Source organism: Gopherus evgoodei, chromosome 1 (genome assembly GCF_007399415.2).
Source record: "Gopherus evgoodei ecotype Sinaloan lineage chromosome 1, rGopEvg1_v1.p, whole genome shotgun sequence".
Classification (NCBI taxonomy): domain Eukaryota; kingdom Metazoa; phylum Chordata; order Testudines; family Testudinidae; genus Gopherus; species Gopherus evgoodei.
This window is the reverse complement of record NC_044322.1, coordinates 191,660,896-191,683,315: the sequence shown is the minus strand read 5'-3', so window position 1 is coordinate 191,683,315 and position 22,420 is coordinate 191,660,896. Positions and strand designations below refer to the sequence as shown.

The 22,420-nt window shown below is 41.7% G+C and overlaps 1 protein-coding gene across 4 annotated transcripts in view; it reads left to right on the top strand.

Moving 5' to 3' along the window:
* EPHA6 (EPH receptor A6) overlaps positions 1-22,420 on the top strand; it is an 898,770-nt gene that overhangs the window by 603,920 nt on the left and 272,430 nt on the right. For all 4 annotated transcript variants that reach the window (XM_030581541.1, XM_030581522.1, XM_030581531.1 and 1 more), the window contains exon 6: positions 19,419-19,543. In XM_030581541.1, the coding sequence (XP_030437401.1) occupies positions 19,419-19,543 (125 nt within the window). The remainder of the gene's footprint in view (positions 1-19,418; positions 19,544-22,420) is intronic.

The window sequence follows — 22,420 nt, the reverse complement described above, 5'->3', positions numbered from 1 at the left end:
TTTTTGTATATACCAGTATAAGAAGCAAATAATGAGGGGAAAATGTTTAAAGATTTGCTAATGCTTATTTTCTTGTTTATTTCATTTCAAACTTCAAAGACCAATTTAACAGTAGGAAATTCTGCACAGCAATTTGGTTCTCGTTTGACCATGAAGTGACTATGCTAAATAAGGTTTACTTATTAAACTGCTTCCATAATGACACCTTGCTATAATAAATTATGCCTTTGTAATCTCAAATTCTAGTTTCAATTAACTTATACAAATTACAAGGTAACATTAGGAGGTTGATTGAGGACGAAGCTTCTTCAGGCAAACCTGCAACCACAGGCTGTCCCCAGTTCATAGGGCTCCCACCAATGCTAGTGTGACATTTATTGCTTATGTTTCAGTGCCATGTTGGATGAAATATGTCCCATTTCATGCTGATTAACAGCTCTGCTGTGATAACCAGAGCCTGCTGATGAATCTGGATATTGTCTCTCCCCGCTCCCCCCACCCCCATCACAATCCACACAGAAAAACATCATCGGTCATCCCTTCCTTTATTTTTAATAGGAATCTTCCATCCACCAGTCTAATAACTTCCTCCATGAACATCCAGTTTCAGACTTTTATATGTACAGCTCCCTCACCTTTCCAACACTCAGCTGATGTGCCATAGAGTTTGAGACAGGTGAGAGGGTGAAGAATGTTGTGCATAGGATCTTGGTCCTTATCGCTGGGGGACCCAAGTCCAAATGGCTTTGTAAGGTCATTAAATCTGTTTATATCCAGCCTGGTTAAGGACATGGCTTTCTTTTCCCTCTGTTTCAGACAGAGCACACTTGATGAGCATCAGAAAAGGTGATAGGAAAGGAAGTGCTGTGGCAAGGGAGTTGGCAACAGTTCACCCACAGATTGAGAGCATTTTTGCCTGTACTTTCAAAAACTCAGCCTCTCACCTGTTGCACAGTGGAATGCTTGCAAGAACCAGTAAATGCTATGTCTTTGAGAGGAGTGTTCTCCAATAAAAAGGCAATCATTGAAGTATATGTGTACCTAGAATCCCAAGAAATGTAGTGAACTACAATCCCAAACTGTAATGCAGTGTTCTACTGCTGAGTAACAGAGGGTGAGTGCTCCTGAGTCTATCCAAGGTATGAGCTGTCAGTGCATGGGGAATCCCTAACTAGCTGTTCGAGCCTGCTTTCTCCCCTTTGCACTACTCCAGCACTGCAAAAAGAACACAGGCCTAAGGATTTGGCTATTTTGGTGCAAATCTCTTTGGAACATCAGAGTACAGTAACTCCTCACTTAACGTTGCAGTTATGTTTCTGAAAAATGCGACTTTAAGCGAATCCAATTTCCCCATAAGAATTACTGTAAATTAGGGAGTTAGGTTCCAGGGAAATTTTTTTCACCAGACAAAAAACTATATATGATATAGGTATACACACAGTATACATTTTAAACAAACAGTTTAATACTGTTCACAGCTATGATGATTGTGAATTTGGTTGAGGTAGTGAAGTTAGAGGGTGGAAGAGGGAGGGATATTCCCAGGGAATGCCTTGCTGCTAAACGATGAACTAGCACTCGGCTGAGCCCTCAAGGGTTAACACGTTGTTAAAGTAGCCTCTCACACGAGGCAGCAGGAATACAAGGGAGGGGAAACAGCATAGCAGACAAAGGGGGAGAGAAAGAGATGCACACTTGTATGCGGGGGAGAGAGAGAGAGATGCACACTGCCCCTTTAAGTAAGCTGACCCACTCTTAAGTGCATTGTCTTTTTAAGTGGATCAGGAAGTTGAGACAGCAGCTGCTGCCCCAAGCTCTCTGTCTCTCTCCCTCCGTGTCCCTTTCCTGCTCTATATGGAGAAGGGGTAAGCAGGGGGGAGGGGGACACCCTGACATTAGCCCCCCCTTCCCTCCCGGCCCAGCAAGCAGGAGTCTCTGGGAGCAGCAGGGCCTCCCAGAAGGGGGGGCAAGTGGGGCAATTTGCCCCAGGCCCCGGGCTCCACAGGGGCCCCCAAGAGAATGGGTGAGGCTCCCTCCCAGCCCTGGCCTGACCCTGCCTCTGCCCCTCACTTGGAGTCTCAGCGCAACCAGGAGCATCCCAGAACAGAGCTGCAGCGTGGATCCGGCAGGGCCCCTGAGCTCCGCCCCGCTCAAAGCCGCGAGGTAAGGGGGCAGGGCTGCGAGCTCCAGGCCGAGCTCAGCTCCCTTCACTCAGCCTGGAGCTCACAGCCCTGCCCCCTTACCACATGGCTCTGAGCGGGGCGGAGCTCAGGGGCCCGGCCGGATCCACGCTGCAGCTGTCGAGGGAAGCTCCTGGATGCACTGAGGCTCCAGGTGAGGGGAGAGCCGGGGGTAAGCGGCCAGAGCCAGGGGGGGTTGGCTAAGAGGCAGGAAGTCTGAGGGACAGTCAGGACACAGGGAGGAGGCAGAGGTTTGGGGGGTGGTCAGGGGACAGGGAACAGGGGGTTGGATTGTGGGCATTCCGAGGGTCTGTCAGGACTCAGCAGGGGGGGCGTGGATAGAGGTCGGGGCAGTCAGGGGACAGGGAGCAGGGGTGGGGTCCTGGGGGATGGTGGGGGGTGGGGTCTCTGGGGGATGGTGAGGGGACAACGAGAAGGATGGGTTGGGGATTCTGAGGGGGGGCGGGCAGTTGGGGGGCAGGATGTGGGTGGGGGTCGGATAGGGGGCAGGGCCAGGCTGTTTGAGAGGCACAGCCTTTCCTAACCTAAAGCTCGTTCAGCAGTTTGAGGCTTGCAAGAAGAGCCAAGCTGTTAGCTTTTCCATTAGGGCTACCATCCCTTTCACTTCTCAAATGCCAAATTATAGCCTATATTTAATTTCAGTGCCATAGGGAGATTCATGTTGGGAGGAGGGTAGCTTCATTTAAAATTAGCCACTGGGGGAGGGATCACATGAGAAGAGCAATATCCTTCCCAACCCTCCCAAGGGAGACTCCCCATCCCCTGCATTCCCTGAGGCTTCAGAGGGGTTAATTCAGTGGTTCTCAAACTTTTGTCCTGGTGATCCCTTTCACATAGCAAACCTCTTAGTGTGACCCCTCCCCCCCTTATAAATTGAAAATACTTTTTTATATATTTAACACTATTATAAATGCTGGAACCAAACCGGGGTTTGAGGTGGAGGCTGACAGCTCATGACCCCCAGTAATAACTTTGTGACCCCCTGAGGGGTCCTGACCCCCCGTTTGAGAACCTCTTGGTTAATTTAATTTTAGCACCCTGTGTCCATTCACATGCATGTGCAATTTTGAGCATTTCTGTTTTCACAGCACAGGCTCATCCCAGATTCTGGAACAAGCTTAAATGCTCAGTTCGTGGAGTATGTACATAAGCTGTACTAAAGACAAATCCACAGTAACCGTCTCCAGTTTGTGAGGGACCCCATGGAGCCAGTCTCTAGGAAACAGATAAATGCACGGAGGTTAAGTTCATTAATGGCTATTAGCCAGGATGGATAAGGAATGGTGTCCCTAGCCTCTGTTTGTCAGAGGGTGGAGATGGATGGCAGGAGAGAGATCACTCGCTTGTTACCTGTTAGGTTTACTCTCTCTGAGGCACTTGGCAGTGGCCACTGTCGGTAGACAGGATACTGGGCTGGATGGACCTTTGGTTTGACCCAGTATGGCTGTTCTTATGTTCTAACCTAAATGAACCCAAAGTTATGGAGACAGATATGAGTCAAGGAAGCCAGCAGAGTATCAGAAACCTGGAAAAATCTCTGACCGGATGGGCTCAGGCATTTGGTCACAAACTGAGGTGGTTCAAAAGTTTTGCATTTTTTTAAGCAGAATTTTTGTATTGTTTGTTTAAACAATCAAACACAGCAATCAGCAAATATTTGGCCACACACTTCTGAAACCCCAAAACATATTCAGGTTTTGGCAGACTAATTTCAGCTTTTCAATTAAAAAAAAAAAAACAAATTTTGAAGGAAAGCAGACATTGTCTGTGTTTTTTTCTGCTTTTTAAAAACCTCTAGTTTTTGATCCAAAAAAGTTGACGAAAAATATTTGTCCAACACTTTAAATGAGCTTTAGTGCCTTTTAGCACTAGCTGATGCTGAGAACCAGTGATACCTTGTAAAGAAGTTTTCTCAAAACTGGGTTTGTGCCGAGATGTGGAAGGTTTATTTTTCCCATGGCCACCTGTGGGTGGTGGGGAGCAAGTGGGGCAATTTGTGCTGGACCCCACAGGGGCCCCCACGAGAATATAATATTGCAATTTTTTTTATGGAAGGGGCCCCCAAAATTGCTTTGCCCCAGGCCCCCTGAATCTTCTGGGCGGCCCTGGGGAGCAGCCCCAAGGCAGAGAGCAGGAGCAGCACATGGCAGTGGAGGAGGGACAGCTGAACTGCTGGCAATTGATAGCCTGCTGAATGGCTGCTGCACAGGGAACTTAGGGGAGGAGGGAGCTGATAGGGTGGCTGCCGGTCCACCCTGGTTCCAAGCCCCCACCAGCTAGCTGAAACAGGCTGCTCTTCCTGCAAGCAGTGGACAAAGCAGGCAGCTGCCAAATGACATTGGAAGGGAGCACTGCACAATGAGCTTGTTCCCTAATTGATCAGCAACATAACAATGAAACAACATTAACCAGGACGACTTTAAGTGAGGAATTACTGTACATTGATTTGATATGGTTTCCCAGTAAATTTAACTGTACAGTATAAAAATATTTTAAACATTTTCCCAACATACAGAAGTAACCCCTCTGTGGAAAAGTTGTTTTCTTAATCCCAAGGGTCAAAAGAGTTAAGGATGTTATAAACTCTTTCACTGAGCAACATTAAAACAATGATACAGTGGTTTGGGGTGGTTTTTATACAGATCCTGGTTTACTCAGTTTCTTGGCAAACACCCAAAAGCATTCATTCCGAAGTCGAAAATTATTGATCAAGCAAGAAATCAAAACAGTCATTGACACTGAAATTGAATAATTATACAAAAACAAACAATTAAAACCTATAGAAGTCTCTCGCCTTCTGGAGACAATATATCAGAGTCTCTTGTTTTCCCCAACCACCTTTCTTTGATGAAAAGAAAAGAGTTAATTTTATTCTCAGTCCTCATATGCATTCACTTCTCCTATTTTTAACACAGACACAAAATGGTGGAGAGACAGGATGGAACAGGTGGGGGAAATATAGCTTTTGTTGGTGTCCTTGGAACATCGAGTATCTGGTCAGCGACGAATGGATGCTTTAGGCTGGCAGGTTGGCCATGGCACCTATTGGATGGACACAGGCTCACATTCTGGTAACGGATGTCATTTTGTTGGGTCCTTTCTTCTCAGACCAGACGGGGCTGAATAGGCCATTTCATCTAGTTGTAATCTGTGCAATGCAGTTGAATTCAGGTTCTGTTCAAAAGCTTAGAGAGTGAAAGAGAGGATAGGAGGAAAAATATAGTGGGAGAGAAAGTAGCACCAAAAGGAAGGGAGACAGAACAGAATCTTACATGCCTCTGGAGTGCTGACAATTAGGTACAGTAACTCCTCACTTAACGTTGTAGTTATAGTCCTGAAAAATGCGACTTTAAGTGAAACGATGTTAAGCAAATCAAGTTTCCGCATAAGAATTATTGTAAATAACGGGGGTTAAGTTCCAGGAATTTTTTTTTCCAGACAAAAGACTAATATATATACACACACACACACAGAGTATAAATTTTAAACAATTTAATACTGTACACAGCAATGATGATTATGAAGCTTGGTTGAGGTAGTGGAGTCAGAGGTGAGAGATCTCCCAGGGAATGCCTTACTGCTAAAATGATGAACTAGCATTTGGCTGAGCCCTCAAGGGTTAACACATTGTTAATGTAGCCTCACACTCTACAAGGCAGCATGAAAGGAGGGAGGGGAGACAGCATGGCAGACAGGACCGGCGCTAGGGATTTGAGTGCCCTAGGCGCACTGCCATTTCGTCGCTCCGCGCGCTGGTCTCCCAGCTCCGCAGTCCTGCCTGCGGACGGTCAGCTGCTCCCATGGCTCCAGTGGAGCTGCCACAGTCGTGCCTGCGGGAGGTCCACTGCAGCCGCATGAGCAGCCGACTGTCCGCAGCCACGACTGCGGCAGCTCCACCGGAGCCGCCTGCTGCCCCCTCTGGCAAAATGCCGCCCCCTAATAATGCTGGTGCCCTAGGCGATTGCCTAAGCCACCTAAATGCAAGCGCCGGCCCTGATAGCAGACAGACATGTGTGTGTGAGAGAGAGGGAGAGAGACACGTGCATTTCCCCTTTAAGTGTTCTGACCCTACTCTTAAGTACACTGTCTTGTTAAGTTAATCAGCAAGCTGAGTCGCAGCTGCTGGCAGGAAGCTCCCTCCATCCTGAGCCCTGTCATGTGTCCCCGCGCTCTATGGAGATGGGGTGAGTGGGGTGCAGGAGCAGGGGGGAGGGGGACACCTTGACATTAGTCCCCTTCTTCCTCCTGCCCCCCCCCCCCGCCCAGCAAGCAGGAGGCTTGGGGAGCAGCTCCAAGGCAGAGGGCAGGAGCAGCACACTGCAGTGTGAGGAGGGACAGCTGAACTGCCTGGCCATTGATAGCCTGCTGGGTGGCTGCTGCACAGGGAACTTAGGGGAGTGAAGAGCTGATAGGGGGGCTGCTGGTCCACCCTGGTTCCAAGCCCCCACCAGCTAGCTGAAACAGGCTGCTCTTTCTGTGGACAAAGAAGGCAGCTGCCAAATGACATTATAAGGGAGCACTGCACAACTTTAAACGAGCATGTTTCCTAATTGATCAGCAACATAACAACAAAACAATGTTAATCAGGACAACTTTAAGTGAGGAGTTACTGTATCCCTGTTTATGGACTGAGAACTGGATGTCATGATATGGTGACTTTTAAGACTCTCAAGTGAAAACAAAGTTCCTTAAACAACAGCAGGGCCTACTAGCCGCCTTCTTGGGAAGAAAATCCTTTGGCCTGGTCTGTTCCTTCTGCCTGGGGGGGTCGAAGATTAGATGAGCTGGGAAGCCATGATTTTTTCTCAAAATCTCCTTTTTAGTCCTCCAAAAGGGGGTGAAATGGGTGGTATAGTTCATTCCCTCATTATTTCATTCACCAATTAAATCCATTTCCACAAGTCCAAATTTGGCATAGATAACTTCCCACATTCTCTTATTTATTAAGCTCATTCTCAACATCATCTTTCAGCCATATCAATAGGTCCTTTTTGTTTGTATTAATTCAGTTTCTCTGGTTTTCTTCCACCTGTTTATAACATTCTTTATTGAAAATGTCTTGACCTACTTTCCCAAGTAAACTCCTAAGTAGGCCAAAGTTATAGACCAATTGTAACAACAGGGTTTAGGGTTAAGAGCAAAAAAAGGAGCCTGATATGATGCAGTTTCCACTGCCATGCACTCTAATCTAGCATCAGCCAGCTGTGCCACTGATGGAAGCAGTGGGTTGGGTTGGGGGACCCTTTTGCACTAAATCTGTAAATTGGTTTCTTTTCAGATATCAGTTTTGAAAGCAATGCTTTTTTCAATTTACTACTAGGACGTATTTTTGTGTGGCCCTTTTTTATTTTGGCATGGGTCTTTTATGTATTGCTCCTGAAGGATATCATGGAGTGACGGATCGCTTTCAGGGGAAATGGGGCCAGACACACCTGTGCCATAATTAATTAGTTGTTTCCCAGCCTGCGGGGGTGGGATTAAGGAATGTCAGGTGATAGATTAATGGACGCCTGGGCCTTATGAAAGGATTGAGAGTGAGGTCAGTCTGGAGCTGGAATGACAGGAAGCAGGTAGGCTTCTGTGGAAGGCCCTGGGCTAGGGTCTGAAGGGGAAAGGGTAGTTCAGGAGAACCAGCTTCAGTCCCAGTGCTCTATACCAGAGCAGGGAAGGATGCAAGGAAGGGAACCCTGAAGGGGCTGGGAAATGGCACTCCAGCAAACCAGACGGGGGGGCTAAGCACTCTATCCCAGATCCATAAAGACTCTCAAAGATAGCACAGATAGGGGCTGGGAATAGGACCTAGAAGCAGGGGAGTTGAAGAGAAGCCCCCAAAAGTCAGAGGAACCTTTTTGTTTGTTGGGACTTTGTTTGCTACCCAGGAAGGGTTAGGCTTGATTGTGACTTGGCTGGAGGGCTAAACCACATCTCCAGAACAGACTGGTGTCTGGCAAGCCAAGGAGATCCATCCTGGGGAAAGAAACTGAGGCAGGGAGTGCTGGTAGTACCACACTTGGCCAGCAGGGGGCGATACAGGGCAACCACAACCGCATGACAGAGGATTACAACTCCTCTAAGTTTGTTTGAATTGTACTTGTTTTGAGTATCTCAAACATGCAGAGTATATACAGTAACACTTCACTTCACCCACGAAAGCTTATGCTCCAATACTTTTGTTAGTCTATAAGGTGCCACAGCATCTTTGTCACTTTTTACAGATCCAGACTAACACGGCTACCCCTCTGAATCTTCAAACAAATGTTTTTGGAAAATATTGATGTGATTTTTTCCAGCTACAGTTGCTTAGGCATTTTCAGAAATAAAATAAAGTGGCTTTTTCTTGCTTTGTTTTAAGGTCTGCAAATTAGTTTCACAGTCCAGTACAACTTTAGAGGAGCTGTTCTGCACACACACAGCTCTGATTGGAGAGAACATCTACACGGAGTGTCTGCAGGGCTGGCCCTATTTTGTACAGTTTTTATATAATTTCTATCCCAATATGCTTTGTAGCATTAGGGCCTGCTTATGTCCTCAGGTAAGATGCAGAGAGCAGTGAGCAACTGCCAGTCTCCTGCTTGCAATACAACGTACAGCAGTATAAATTATAGAAAACAAAGGTGTGGCAATATTATATAATATATAACTTAAAGCATCAGTCAATTTTTCTTTTATCTGTTATTGACCCTAAGAGATAAAGGGAGAAAAGATCTACTTATAGATGAGGTTTGAAAAAACTGGTCAAGTCCACAATTTAGCTTGGAGGAGAGAGAAATTTTGAATCTATCAAAACTTTTTGTCCAAAGTAATGCAGCAGAATCCACTTTTGAACCATAGAATTATGTTGACCTGGCTTCCCTTCACCATTTCTGGACAATGGAAAATGGCAAGAGAAAAATAACTTGAAATGGAGGAAGGGAGGAATCATAATTACCACATACATGCTGGAGGCATATTTTTCAATTAATGAAGCACTGCTTGTGAACACACTGCAATGTCTTTACTATGATAACTTTTTTGCAAGTAGTATTAGAAAATAAAGCAAAACATTATTTTTCATCCCAAATGTGTTAATTTGATAGCTGTAGTGCTATGTCAGCAAAAACAACTAGGAGACCCTGGAGATTAACAAATTTATTTGGGCATACACTTTTGTGGGCTAGAACCCACTTCATCAGATGCATGGAGTGGAAAATACCGGAGCAGGTATAAATACATGAAAGGAGGGAGTTACTGTGTCAGTAAACCTTCAAATTCAACTTTGAACTCCAAAGTCAGTATTAGCATATCCCCCAACCACTATAATTGTGAATTACCACTGAAGAGCTTATCGAGATAGGAGACTCTCTAATGTGATGAATCAAATATCTTATCTAGTCAATGCACTTAACTGCATTGTGCAAAGTGCTTTCTATAATAAGAAAAATAATCCTCATTTAACTCAGTGTAAATCAAAAGATGTTTCAGTTCTGGTGATGCTGTATTCTTTAAAATATATAAAGAGCTGTTGTTTGTGAAGAGCAGTTTAATAAAAACTAAATCTTTACTAGACTATCTACTTACATAACCCCCATCGCTCATAATATGCAGGCCCTTCACAAACATTAATGAATGTATCCTCGCCATACCCAACTAACATTAAAGTATTATCCCCATCTTAGATTTGGGGAACCAAGGCACAGATATTAAATAACTTATCCGAGGTCATACAGGAACTCCACAGAAGAGGTAGAAATAAAGCCCAGCTCTAAGATGATCTTCCTTCCTTCCTCTGTTTCTACAATGAAGGGTCAAAACAATGGACTCACAAGCCAAAGCAAAGATTTAAAAAAAAAATGCAACTGGCTCATGAAACTACTAGTGGTATTTAATGTACATATAGTTCCAGTGTTAATTATACTGAACACTGCACTCTTGATGAGGAAATGTGGTTTCAGTACTTCCAGTTCTGTTGCTAAGATGAAATGTCTCCCTTTAGAAAACATCTTTTTATTGCTCATTACTTTTTCCTTACAGACTGTTCAGAATCAGAAGTAAAATCAATAGTTTTCCTGCGGTGCACCATAATGTTTTTTCCCCAAGTGCTAGGCTATGAATATAACCTCCAACTCCATTTATTGCCAGGTATGAGATAACACTTTACTTAGTGTCAAATTTCATAAATTCTAATCCAGTTACGGAAATCTCGGTTAAAGATGTATCATACAAGGATAACTGTGTTTTCCAGTAACAGAAAAGGTACATGATTTTTGTTTCTGTCTAGAAAAATATTCAAGATTGCAGGATGTCATGATTTATAGTTAGCAGTTATAAGTCACATTCATTTATGGTACCATTTATTCATCTATAATTTTAGGTATCTGGATGTTAAAGCTGTTTTTCAAGGAACCAGATATTCCTATTTTTTTTACTCTACCAACACAAGTTCTCATCTAGACCAGTTGTTTTTCAGTCTAATATTATCAGTGCTTTACAGAGGATGCTCTGAAAATACAAATAGGCCTTTCTTGTATTGCGGTTAAGGGGAAAAAATATCACCCAAAAGAGCAGTACTTACTTTATGTTTTCTTTGTCCAGGTTCCTATCACATCTACTAGATGGTTTTTACACCTAGATGTGTTTAAATTATTCTCTACAACACTTGGTTGAAAATAAGACCTCTATGCTCAATTTGTTGGATAAAATAAATGTCTGCCACTTTTTAACTTATTCCAGAAACATATCATATGATATCAACGACTAAAAACATTCTATACTTAGCAATAAAATCTTTTTTTCTCCTCTCTGGCCGCAAGAGACTTAAAGCCAAAGGCCACTCAGATTAGCCTCCCCTCCAAGGAATTGGTTCCCAACAAAAGGGGATTTTAAAGCATGTCCTCCTTTCCCATGATATAAAACTGGCCTCATACCTGGTCTTGGCACAGACTATGCCGATGTAATGCTTTGTACTCACAGTGGCTCCTGCCACCAGAGATGCTATGTAGGAAAGGCGGGCAGGAGCTAATGAGGAACCAGGAGGATTCACATCTGCCAGGCTCCAAAGTGGAGAAAAGTCTGCTTAGTATGCCATCCTCAAGATCGTCCTTGAACTGAAGGTGGGGAGGAATTGAGAAACAGACTGATTGCCTCCACCAGTAGGGCTGACCAAGATCCTTTCCCCACTAGGCAGGGAAAGCATTTTAGCTTGTATATCATTAAAATAATAAAAAGGAAAATAGAATAGCTGTGTTATTCACTGAGCACAGTCCATCTTGTGCACTGAATGAGGCAGGAATCCTGAGGAAAAAATAGCATGTTATATAATGAAGACCATAACATAACACATATTACACTAAGGGGCAGAATTAAGATTGCACAGGCAAGCTCAATACTGGCATTTCCTAACTTTCAGGTGCTTCACTTTGCAACCATTTTGTAATGGCTTTTTAATCTAATTTACTTGGGAGAAGGAACAGACGGGAGAAATTTGCAGTACAGCCATTTACCACTTGAGATAAAGGACTATATTCGCAGGCAGTAGGAAAAAGCTGTTATTCTCTGTGAACCAGCCACTAGAGCAGGGTTCTCAAAGTCCAGGCCCTCAGGCCATCTGCAACCCGAGAACCTCCCCACTGTGGCCCACGGAAACTTTGTAAAAAGTTATTGCCAGCCATGGGGGGAGGCTGGGACGGGAGAGGGCAGGAGTGATGCAGCCATGCTGCCAGCTCTGTCTGCTGCAGGCGCCGCCCCTCGCAGCTCCCATTGGCTGGGGGAGCATCACTAGTTGCTGGGCAGGGTCAGCATGGAGGCAGCATCATTAGTTGCCAGGCAGAGTCAGCCATGGAGGCAGCATCACCAATCCCCGGGCAGAGTCAGCTGGGGTGGCATGAGGCCAAATGGGCGAGGGAAAAGGGTGGGAAACAGACTGGGAGGTAATGTGACTCGTGAGGCTCCAATGACAGCGCGAGGGTGCATGCTGCCTCCGTCCCCCCTCCCTAAGTGCTGACTCCATGGCCAGTGGGAGCTCCGGGGGACGTGGCCTGCACAGAAGCAATGTCCCTGGTGCCTGCAGATAAGATGAAGTGAAGATAAGAAGAAAGAAAAAACATTGTTTCTAGCTGTTGGCACTGCAGATCTGTGTAATGAAATGAGGCGCTTTGTTTACTTTTTTACTCATTGTCCCATGTAATGTTGGTAAGTTGTGTAGGAGAGGGCCATCTCAGCAGGAGCACCAGGAGGCACTGAACCTGATGGGAGCATAATCCCAGACACACAGAGAAGGTTAGAACCACCCACTGCCCCATCTCTTTAGGGTAGTAGCTATGTTCATCATCCCCTGAATCTGACGAGTGGGCAGACCACGACTGTGCCTCCTTCTCAGCCACTTTTGTGCCCAAGATGGCCCAGCCTAGCAAGGTCCTGCTGTCAGCAGAGGATGGAGTGTGGGAAAGTGAAACGAACTCAACTATCTGATGCACACCTTGCTGCAATCCTGAAGGTTTCAACTGCTTAGTCACTGAGGCCAAACATCAACGAACTGAAGTGTTGCCACGTGTCTGGCAAACACTAAAAACTCTCTGGCAGGCGAAGAATTGTATAAAGTTGTATGACAGTTTTCTTATTTCTAAGAAATTGGAAATAAAAAATACAATATAAATGTTTTATTTTCTGAACACTATCTTCAGTGACATTTTTGGCCCACTGGGAGGATTTGAGGACTGGCACTGGCCCTAAGATAAATTGAGTTTGAGACCCCTGAACTGGAGGATGCAGTGTAACAGGGTGTGTTACCTATTCATGTCAAATTCGCTGAGTAGCCAACTATACTGAGAGTTTAGACAAGGACAGAGATACAACAGGTTCTTCCTGAGAGGTAGTGTGACTAAATATATGGGATTTGGGCTGCCCAATTAGAGAACTGGGCTTTATTCCCAGCTCACGTGATCGCCCAGTGAGGTGCAGGATGTTGTTTAATATATATAATGCATATATAATTATCAACATCTGTCAGAAGTGAGTCAAGAACTCAGGTTTTCTTGATTCCCATTTATTTCTTATTTGTATTTGTGTTTGCTCCTGGATCTTGTCTTGCCCCTGAGAAGTGAAGAGGGTTTCCTACCTCATGTGTTTCACCTACAGGGGGTTAGGACTCTGTTGGAGCGATGTGCATCTTCTTCAGCCTGGTCAGTGAGGGGCATGGCACAGATTTCTTTACTCTCCCCCTTGCTCCTACAGCTGCTTCATCAGCAGCTAGGCTTTCTGTTCTCTGTGATTCCCTATGCAATGTATGCTGCTCCTGCTGTTACAGGACATTAGGAGCCCAGCTTGAGAATGTTTGGGAATTTTGGAAAGATGCTACAATTATGCTCAGCAATGCAGGCCAAAGATGGGAAATGGTGATTTTCAGCACCTTATAACTTAACCAGACCTGAATAAAGTATCATGGGATGATCAGAAGGCATATCTCTGGCCCCAGGGTTTTCCACCTGTGAATTTGAAAGGTCTGCTGCAATATAATAGAATAGAAATGTTAGTTTCTGAAAATGTGGTAAGAATCTTTTATAATGGAAATTGTTAGGCAACTTAAATATAAAGGTGACTGCCAGCTCCCCTTCTACTTGATCATACATTTCATATATATACAAATATAAATAGAGAGATGATACACTGTATGCAGATGAACTTAGAAATTGTTTGCACTTATGCAGGTTCCCCATTGAATTTTGTAATATGTAAGAGTTCTGAAGGGTTACTAGAAGAAACTACTTTGCAAAGATTATTATAACAAACCTTAAAAGTACTATATTTAAGAAAGCCAAAGAGACTTTTCTAGATATTATGCACATTTATACCAATTGAAAAGAACTCTTTACAGACTCTCAAACATTACGGAACAGAAAACTGGAAAATAAAAAAAATGGACTGAAGGGAAAAATAAAGCTTTAGAGATCTGTGTTATCTATACCCAAGAGAGAGGGTCATAGGCAGAGGTGAAAGTAAGCCAGTACACCATGATATGGCGTACCGGCAAGAACCAGTGGGCTCCCCACGCCCTTTAAATTGCTGCCAAAGCCCCGCTGCCTCTACTGCCCTGGGCCCTTTAAATAGCCACTGGAACCCTGCTTCCAGAGCCCTGGGGTAGCAGCGGCAGCCGGGGGCTCCGGCAGTAGTTTAAAGGGCCTGGGGCAGTAGTGGCGGCCAACCCCTGGGCCCTTTAAACTGCTGCCGGAACCCCCAGCTACCACTGCTACCCCAGCAGGGAAGGGGGAGGCCACTTACTGGTACAGGCCAGGCTGGGGCTGGCTGTAATCCCCCCCATCCCCGCCCCTTCTGCCTGAGGCCCTCCCCTTCCAGGGGCCAGAGCCAGCCCCAACCCAGCCCCGTACTGGTAAGTCCCTATTTCTACTTTCACCCCGGTCATAGGTAACTGAAACAACCCATAAGGATATGAGTCAGTGGAGGGGTGGCAAGCCCCAATATCTTACAAACAAGGAATATTCTCCATCTTCAATGTACTCCATAAGAAAGTGGGAAAAAAACCTTAAAAATAATGCATTTTACAACAAAATAAATTTGTTCTGAAATAAAGAACAAATACTCATTAACACTGTGCCAAAGGGAAATTATGAAGAAATTAATACAGAAAGAATGAAAAATCTAGCAACATAGAAGATGACTCACTGCAATTCAAGAAATCTGTTACAGAAACAGGGAAATACAGAGACCAGATGGCACAAAGAAGCCTCCATACAAAGCAAAGAACAGCAATGAGTCCAAGATCTGGAAAGCATCCTTCAGCCCAGCACCATAGGCAAGAAGATGCAGCCATTAAATGGTGCATTAAAAGACACATTAAGATGTTAAGCAAATTAATTTGCACTGCTTCATCAGGTAACTGAATTAAAAACTCTCCCACAGTACTGAATTTTAAAAGCCGAGCAAAAATAATTTTCCTTTGACTCATTAGAAATAAATAAAATAGGTTATAAATGACATACAGGATTCACCTGCCCTTAAATTTCCAAATTGTGAAGAATTACTTTTGATAAATAGACAAGATCCACCTATTATTTTGGGGTTTAATCAACCTCTGTTTTAGCTTTTCTAGAAAGGAGCAGCCCCTACAAGAAGTAGATTACTCTCTTGTAGAAAGTGTTATTTTTTGTTGACAACTAAAGAAATCATAATTGAACTGAACACATTGTTTTATCACTTGCTTTGGTTTGTTCTTTTTGGTTTTTTGGGTGGGGGGGCTTGTAGCATGAATTTATAACTGTGAGTTCTCTTTCCTGTCTAAATCATTGTGTCCCCTGAAATACGGACAGAACCTTTATATGACATATAGCAGGGTCATCTCTCTCTGAACTTATCAGAAACAGTTAATGCTGGCCTACTTGTTTATTTCGCTAAATGTAGTGATTTGAGGGATTAAAATTTTTGATGCTCAACACCCTAACTCAGGAATAAAGTACCACAGCAATATATGCAACTTAATACATTTCGATTTACAAGGCACAATGCTAGCAGTGCTCCAGATCAATAACGTACAACCTACATTGTCCAAAGTATAGAATTTTCAACATTGCAAGTCAGGACAAGCATTGGCTTGGGAGGTAGCTGAAGGCACTTTGTTTTCTTATTTTGCTACCGAGTTATTTCAAAGAGAGAAGGGATACACTACTTCACACAGAACATTTGAGATGAAAATCTCTTCAGCCAAGGCTGTGATTTGACACTCATTGGATGAAGCATAATAGTTACTGCAGTGAACTCAGGTTGAAAAGCAACACAAAATGCTGTATGAGTTTGGAAAGTAGACACCAAATAATGTTAAGAGTTTTTGCTCACAATTTGAGGGGCACATAGAGAAAAGTGTAATAGCAAAAGGCGAGGATGGCATCATCACAATAGTGTTTGCTGGCTTGTTTTCCTCTATATAGTCCCTGTTCATTTCAGGCTGCTGCTTCCTTGTTGCAATAATAGCTAGATGTGTTGATCTTACCTTATAAATAATTGTATTGGGGTCAAATTCTGCACTTAAATACACATACTCAATTGCCATTTTCATCAAGGGATTTATATGTCTATCTCTAGGGGAAAAAATAGACTTATATTGTGTTAATGTTTTATACTGTGTATTTTTAAAGCATTTGTTTAATGAATATTCATATGAGCCTTCTATTATCAGCATAATAGCTTGATAGGTTTTGTTTGCTTGCTTCTTGCTTGCATTGCCCTGTGCAAGGTAAAAGTATCATGGAGTCATGGCTGAGACTTCATAGATAAAGGTTTAAGGTAGTTTCCTTTCTAAACCAACTTTTGATCACCCTGCTTCACACAATTTTAAAAAGCCTAGTTGCAGCATGACATTTTGCATGCTTTTCATATATCAGAGGAGACAAATTTTTGAACTGTGGAGAATAATTCTTCACAGGCAGACAAATGGACTCTGTATGTGACCTAACAGGTCTTTTCACACTGTTTATTTAGATATAGCTATTTAGATATAGACAGATAAAGATATATATAGAGAAAGCTTCCTTTCTCCAAGGGAAAAAACCCCCAACCCCACTGGGTTTTGCTTTGTTTTTATTCTGGGGTTTGTTGATTGTTTTTACTTTTTTAACGTCACTAAAGTATTTACATGAAAAGTAAACATATTTGAAAGTTTGGTACTAGAAACAGATTCTTATTTCAGTCTGTTAATGAGAAACTCTCTTTCCAAAGCTAAGAAGGGAAAGTGATTAAAAAATTATTTCTACTAGGCCAATTAGAGGAGGAAAAACAAAGTTACAGATCTGTCACGAAGCCTAGAAGAGAGATATGATGGGTAGAACCATAAATGACTGAGGGGAGTATGTGTGGAATTAATTGCCATTGGATATTGGAGAGATGGGTGAGTAAAGTTATGAATTATAAGGAGGCTTATTCAGTAGAGTCTAGCGGTCAATGGAAAATGAGCAGAAAATCTGATAATGTGGTTTTATGTAGAGCTGGCCTGCTCATCTTTGTTTAATTTTTAGAGTGTTTAATTCATTATGTGGCTGTTTCTCATTTTCACAGTAGTATATGTGAAAGCTACTGATCAATACAGCAAACAGTTTATTATTGGTTAACGTACCTAAATTGATTAGACTGAAATAATTAAAACAGATCATTTTTCTTAGGTAAATTGAATTGGAATTGTTAAATAGCAAGATAAATAATTCAGTCATATTTCAAAAACTGCAGAAAAATCAGTTTCTTGATGATTAATTGAAGTTGAAGAATAGAACATTTTTAAAGACTCTGTCCTTCTGTCCAACCAGTTCACCATCAGTAGAGTATGATTTTAGCACATAAGAATTGGTTCGGTCAAAACTCGCAATAATCTAGGGCCTACATTTTTAACAGTGACTAGTTATTTTGTGTTCCTAAGTTTTTGGTTGTCCAGTCTGGGACAACTTAAAGGGCCCTGATTTTCAGAGAGTGGATATTCAGTTCTTTCTGAAAAATGCATTTTAAGGCTTTGGTGATGTTGAATGCCCAATTTGGGTCATATTTGAAAAAGAGACCTAGGCACCAAAAGAAAGAAGTTGACAAAAGTGTTGTTGGTATATAGGGGAGTAGTAGGACCAACTGCTTAGCAAAGTGAGTTCTCAGTTGTGTTTGTGTTTTACTTACAGAACTGCAAGCTTTTCATGTGGATGATATTTATACGATTATGGCTGAGGAATAAATATGCTTACAAAATGAATCACATAGGATGTGTTATGTTTCATATAATAACTTCTTTGTTGTGTTTCCCCCGGCTTCCATTTTTACAGTTGTTTTCCCTTCCTCTCTCTCCCTAGGAAAAGCTGCTGGGGTGGAGATGGGGAAAATATCACAGTCCTGATTCCTGCTTTCCCAATACAGTTGAGAAAAAACATCTTGTATATTTTACGCATCAAACATTAATGACACTGTACTGTACTCCATTCACCCTTGGTCAGAGAACCCACCCTGTATATACAGGGCAAGTCAAATTTTGCTGCATTCGCCATATATAATGGGCTGCAAAACCTCATCGACCATACACTTCCTCTCAATACTGGTCTGAACTCCCCCTCTACCAGGGGAAGGGCAGCTATGAGTTAAAGACCTTAAAGCTAAAATTAGTATCCACAATATGAGGGGATTGATGTGACTAAAGGATACACATTGCATATGGAACATTAATTGTGCGTTTTTTCACTTTCAAAAGTGCTTTAGACAACTCTGATGTTCTAATAACATTTTGCTAAATGAATATTTAATGATTTACAAATACATTTTATTTTGTGAATTTTACTGCATTTGAGTTTTGTGCAGAATATTTCTTACAATATATCTTTTTTCTGCAAGTCAGTAAATGAGTAAAATCTTTATATATGCTACACACATTTATTCTAGAACAAAAAATAGAATCCCCTGTAAAAACGTAGATTCATTTGTGTTATAGTCATAGGGAGAAAAAATGCATAAAATCAGTGTATTACAATATGCTTGGTCATTCTGTGGATGACATAATCTCAGTTACCTACTAAAAGGTACTAGGTTGGTTTTGGGGTTTTTTAAAATTTTGCTAACAAAACAGGAATTAATTGAAATTTTAAATTATTAATTTCTTTTGACCCAAAAATAAATTTGACCCAATTTATAAATTAAATCTAAAATGTACTTATTTTTTATGAAGAAATCTGGTGAATTCAATTCAGATTACTCTTAATTTATAGTTTATATCTTATATCTTGTTCTGCATTTGAAACTATGCCTTTAGTGATACCAGTGCAACCCAACTGCCTTCAGATTATGTGCTTGTGACATCATCAATAAATTTATACAGGTGCAATTGACTTGAATGTAACAATTCTGTTGACTTAGCTGAAGGGACAGAATCTAGCACTTCTGTTAATTTTGTTGGTTCTGTAGTACTAACAAGAATAAAACAATAAAATCTATTTTTTTGTCTATAAAGTCAGCAGGTATCACTTGGAGCAGATATTTTGAATAAGATGTTGCCATTTCTCAGTCACTTCTCAAAAGTATACCCACACTTCAACAATGAAATTACTGATATGTACTTTCAACATTAACTCCAGGTTATAGTTGGACTGAGAATTTCCATCTGTCATGCTCTTCTGCCTACAGGTTACCACTTGTCAGAATCCTAAGAAAGTAAAGTCAAAAAGAGATAAACAATGTGCTTTCTCTTTAATCCTTAGTTATCCTTTTCCCTTTCAGCGCTGTCCTTGATAGGTATGGTAAGGAAGGACTGGGCTTCCCAAAACAGCATTGCCCTCTCATGGCAAGAGCCTGACTTTCCCAATGGAGCCATTCTGGACTACGAGATCAAGTACTATGAGAAAGTAGGTCTTACTTAGAACATCAACCAAATAAAACCCTACAGAGCAGCATGTTATATATTGCAATATCTTTATATTTTTTAAACTTGGAAACTTGTTCTCACTTTATTTATCCCATATACAATCATTAGGTTTAAGTATTAGTTTTGTTTTGTACTGATCTATTTATGTTTTGATTTGTCGTTTTATGTGAGATATGAGAACTAGAAAAAAACAGATATGCACATCTCATGATGCCACATTAGTGAGGTTTATAAACACTGTTAAATGTATGGCCTCGTTGATGTGGTTTCATGTATAGATTGCCATGATATTGTTGGTATAATACAATTATAATAAATGTCATTGTGATTACATTTTTTGTGGTCTGACTTAGCAACAACCTGAGGCCAAATTACACAGTATATATTTCTAGCTATGGGATTAGCAAAGAACAGAGAATATTAGACTAAATACAATTGCGTTGTTTTTAAGATTAGAGAGAGAGATGAGAACCACATAAGCGGTATTCATGTCAGAAGTCTGAACCCAAAATCTTCAAGCTCATTTGAGCAAAGGTGCACACACACTTCCCTCACTCCAGATGTAGATGTGCACATATGTAAGTACAAACTAGGGTCTGCTTTTGCTCACGTCCATTCTGTGAACATTTGCACACCCCAGTTTGAAGGCCTCGCTACAGAATAAAAGTTTGTGGTAATTGGTACCTTCATGCTTTGAGAAACATCCAGGAGTTTTCAGGTATCAGCATCTCAACCTGCCAAACTAAGGAGATAATAGTATTTTCTTTTCCTTTTCTAAGAAGCACAAAGCAATGAATTGAAAGGCGAAAACAGCCCTGACGAGGAAGACAAAGCAGAGACAGGAAAAGGGAGTTATATTTTTACTTTGTAAATATCTGGGCTTCTTGTTTTTCACTCTGAAAAGTTCTGAGCCTGCAGTTCTGTGCATAATTATGCTGTTTTATTAAAGCTAGAATTGAGAAAAGCCCAACAATTGAAATTACTCAGATTGAAAAACAAATTATGCTGTTTATCTTATTTGGTAAACAAACCAATGAGGCCTGGAAAATCCACAGAATCGAGGGATCCTCAAGGATCTATTACATAGCTTTTCCCATGTTGCTTCCGTCTTATGACTTGAGCTGGCACTTGTTTTATTTATCAACAATAAAAAAATTTGACTGAATTAGAAAGATAAATCTATTAAGAGACGTTTTGGCTCATTCCACAGATTGGCCATCAAAATTTTAGCAAGGATATTAAGTTTTAAGCACTATATTTACACAAACACATTGGTAGATTATACCCTGAAGACAATACAGTGTTACTGAGCAACTTGGCACAGGATTCCTCTTTAGTAATGTCAGTAGGACACTAAAATCTAGCACTGCCTAAGGAAGTTGACCTTTGCACAGTAGAGTCACATGCTTCATAGTCCTAATAGGTATATATACCTCAAACAAATCCTGTCCAACCCCATATAGGAAGCACCATTTTCTTTTCTAGTCCTTCAGAATGCATCAGGGGTATTTTTCTACTATAAGCAATTCTTTCTCCTATACATGGTGGGTGGGAGGAGGATTAGTTGCTGGCGTATGGAGCAATTCTCCCAGTGGTTATTTTGCCCTTAGTGCTTTGTGATAGTCACTCGTACTGAATCAATAATTTTTTAACAAAGCACCTTGTGTCAATAGCCTACAGGAGACACTCTTTTGGCAGTACTAATTAGAAGGCAAACTGGGAGACAAGCAAGGGAAGCAACAACTGTAGAAAGATTATTAAGGGGGGAAAAAAAGATACGTTACAACTTTCTCTGAAACATCAGGCATGTACCACTCTTGCAGGCCAGATTCTGGAAAGAGAACAGAATCATGTGCTGTACTCTGATACTGAAATAGGAAATTTGATTTTATGCCATATTAATGTCTTTGATGTAGCCATGTTAATGTTTTTATATAGAACCATTGCAGTGTTATTTATATAACACCTCTGCAGTACATTAGGCTTTGCAGACATGATAACGAATGGATATAATGGCCAAATGCAAAGCAAAATTGTATGCTGAAATGAAGAGGAAAGCCCCTACCCCAAAACCAGCAAATACAAATTTGGCCTTTACAAAAATCAATTTGTCTTGCCCTGAAACTCCACAGAGTTACTAAAACCCCAGAAGAGCAATATTACACTAAAAGCTGTGTTCTCTGGCACTTTATCAACCAGAAAGCTCTATTAACTGGCATTTCTGATATTTCCCAATACAAATCTTCAGTCTAGTAACCGGGACTAATATACTGCCCAGGAGGTTATGCAATTGCACATTCTGCACTCTACTTTTATGCAAAAGAGACGGAAGTCAAGCAAGCAAGCTGATATCAGGGATTTATTCAAAAAAGCAGCTTCCAGTGTGCGTCATAGAGTCATTACAGCTTCAGCCCAATCTCCTGCACCTTCTACATCTACAATGATAATTTATGTTGATAATGATGACCCTGAGGCACTGCAAGATTCTGAAGTGCCTTCTGAATCACCAGAAAAATATTAAATTATGTTCAGTATAGTTTTAGTGTTAAGTATATTGGTAGTGATCTGGGTGTATACCATACGCTGCCCATAGTGATATGTAGTGTCATAAGATAACCTAATGTATAGAAAACTTTACCTGTATACACCTAAGTGCGTCAAGAAACCAACCACTCTGCAGTGCAGTACTGCTACTGGATTGGTGAATACCTGTATACTGTACTACTGTATTTTATACTTTATTAATTTTATTGTATTCTAATTCTTTGAAATATGGTATTCCATTGGTAAAAATATAACTCTCAGTTAACCGGAATATTTGATTAACCAGCATCGCCACACACACTCCCCCAACATG